At 52.4% G+C, this 2,881-nt stretch overlaps 1 protein-coding gene across 1 annotated transcript in view; it reads right to left on the reverse strand.

Annotated features, from left to right (window-relative positions):
- Window positions 1-550: 550 nt before the first annotated feature.
- LOC104295794 (chromosome unknown open reading frame, human C15orf59) overlaps window positions 551-2,881 on the reverse strand; it is a 13,434-nt gene continuing 11,103 nt past the window's right edge. Inside the window, exon 3 of the mRNA XM_009895582.1 lies at window positions 551-584. Within this exon, the coding sequence (XP_009893884.1) occupies window positions 551-584 (34 nt within the window). The remainder of the gene's footprint in view (window positions 585-2,881) is intronic.

Here is a 2,881-nt window from a genome sequence, read left to right on the forward strand (position 1 = left end):
GACGGCTCATTCTTGGCGGGGGGGAACTTTGCAGCTGGATTTCGTGAGCCGCAGGGATTGGGTGAGCTCGGAGGACTTTCTTCAAAACGCAAACCCCAGCAGAGCCTCTCCTAATTCAGGTCAGCTCCAACAGGAGCCGTGGGGAGGGTCAGAGCCAGGAGGATTCAACCGCGAAGCTGAAATTCTGCTTTAAACCCCATCAAACCCTGACTCCGGCCAGAGCCGCCGCCGCGCGTCCTCACCAGCCAAAAATCAGCAGGGTGCGTGGCAGAGGTACCCGCCATTCTGGGTCGCTGGCCGGTCCGTGTCCTCATTTTATTTGCTGCTGGTTTCTTTATTGCTTCTTGGAGGAAACACGAGCCCTTTGCCCCTTCCTTTGCCGGCTCCGCTGACTCTCTTGTTGCTGTTTCGGGTGTTCCTGAACAGGTTTTGGGGTCCAGGGAGGGGTTGGGGATGGAGGACAGGGATGCTGTGGGGCAAAAGGTTCGTTAATTTGTTAATATGTAGTGTCAAGACAAAGACAAGGTGTTTTCCCAGTCCAGCTCCATCCTCAGGCGATAACTCCGATGAGCTGGATCGTGTCCCTGCAAGAGCAAAGTCCATTAATTCACCATTAATAACTAGTTTGGTGGTGCAATTAATAACGTTGTGAATAACTTCGTTACCGGTGTAACAAAGCCATTTTGACTAGTTTGAACAGTTTCTCCGTATTTGTGTTAATATTCATTTCCCATCCTCTTGAATTTTACCCTAAAAAAAAAACCCAAAACCCAAAACCCAGCAGGTTTTCCTGACAAATAAGAACAGCAAAACCCCTCTGGGTGTGCAGAGGACATCGCCCGCGGTTCTCCGTATATCAGCAGTGGCTTTTATTACCCCTTACCCCGAGGAACCGGGAGCAGAGGAATTGCCCCTCTTTTTTCCCTTTACCCCCATTTTATGGAGGTTTTTCCATCTGCGGGCACGAAAGGTTAATACAGCGCTTACCGCCGCCGTCGCTTGGATTTATCGGACAGCATGAAATAAAGCCTGCGCGGCCGTAAATTCATTCTTAATAGAAACGTGGGGGAAGAAGCTATTACCCTTGTCTGTACGGCCCCGACTGCCGCAATTGGCTTTAAATCCTCGGCCCCAAGGTGAGCAGCTTTGCCCTGAGCTATGAAGGAGCTTTGCATCCCTACGCCGTGCCTCAGTTTCCCCTCCGCCTGCTTTTACAGCTCTTTCCGGGGCTGTAGGTGATGCGGGAGCCCCCAAATCCAGAGCAGCCGAAAAGCATCTCCTTCCGCAGCTCCGGCTGCTCTGAATTTTTCCCTCGTGCTCTTCTTGGCATCCTTCAGGAGGAGTTATTAAAGAACAAAGCTACATCTATTAATCATGCTTTTACAATGGGGCCAGGCTGTAAAAAGCTCATAAAAATAAATAAGTAACCAGCTGTTGACATGCGGAATAATGGAGGGAGTGGAGAGGAGTTGTCCCATCCCGCATCTTCCCGTGCTGGTGCTGGGTGAGCCTGGTTGTCCCCTCTCCGGGATGTGGGATGGGGACATCCCGTCCCTCGGCGGCCCTATTTGTGAAAAACAAGGGGTTAAGGGGTCCCCAGCCCTGGGGGTAGGGGGAGATGAGGAGGAAGATGATGCATCAGCATCGCCAGCATCATTGTCCCCCTCCATGGTCCCCTCTGTGGGGCTCTTCCCTCTCTCCCAGCTTTGTCCAGGGGTGGGATGTCCCAATGGGGAGCCGGATGGATGCTCTGTGGATCGGAGGCACCAAACCCTCCCAGGCTCTGCACATCATGGGAATGTATGCTGGTACCCAGGTGATGCCATACGCCTTGGGTCCTAAAGACTAAAAAAACCCAACATTATTCAACGTAATTTGGGCAAAAGGCTTTTCTCCTGCTGTGATTTGGGTTGAATTCAGTGTGTTTTGATCACCGCCGCTTTCTTTTTGATGGTCGTTTCACACCAGCATCCCTCGCCCTTGGTAGCGATGCTGGGTGGCAACGAGGGTCCTGGCTCCGGGGTAAAAATCGGGGTGGCACCGGGAGAAGGCTTGAAATGGAGCATCTCTGACCTGGATTAAAAATAAGGAGTCCAGGCTGTGGTTTTTCTTTTTTTTTGCTGCCAGGCTTGGAAAAAACACTGTCGTGGTGGGGATGCTCGAGGGCTAGCAGCGCAAATGCATCTCTGCGGGAAGAAGAGCCGCCGGGGAGGACACGGGGGTGTTTGTCTCTGGGACCAGGTGCTGCACCGACCCCTTTGGATGCTGAAGGCTTCGGCAAAACCCGGAGGCTGAAAAAACCGCCAAGGGTCCATTTGGAGGTCCAGATTCCTAATTTTTTTAGAGCAAATCCAGCTTTTTTTTTTTTTTTCCCCCCCTTTGGCCATGCCAAGCGTGTCCTCTGGATGCAGAATCACCCGTAAGCAGGAAAAATGAGTTAATACCCATCCCGCATCATTCTAAGATGGTTACAAGACTTAGAGGTGACTAATATTTCCCCACGACCAGGAGATAAAGGATGGAAACTGGGTGGAGAGGGGAGGGTGTCCCCACCCCGACTCCTCGGCACCAGTGTGGTTTTGCTCTCCATCCCTCTTGGGCCATGTGCCAGACGAGGGGGTGACATCCCCGGTGACATCCCTGCTCCGCTCAGGCATCAGATATGACAGAGCAGATCACATTGCCTCTTCTTAAGCCAAACGGGGACAAAACGTCCCAGGAAGGGACACCGTCCCCCATCCCAGTCCCCCTCCCCGCCCCCTCCAGCATCCCCACATGCCCATCCGTCCCCCAGCCACGTCCTCGGATGTGCTGGCTCTCCCCTCCATATAGACTTCCCTCTCTTGGTACATATATACATATAATATATATATGTTGTTGT

Source organism: Charadrius vociferus, unplaced genomic scaffold, assembly GCF_000708025.1.
Source record: "Charadrius vociferus isolate BGI_N301 unplaced genomic scaffold, ASM70802v2 scaffold132, whole genome shotgun sequence".
Lineage (NCBI taxonomy): Eukaryota > Metazoa > Chordata > Aves > Charadriiformes > Charadriidae > Charadrius > Charadrius vociferus.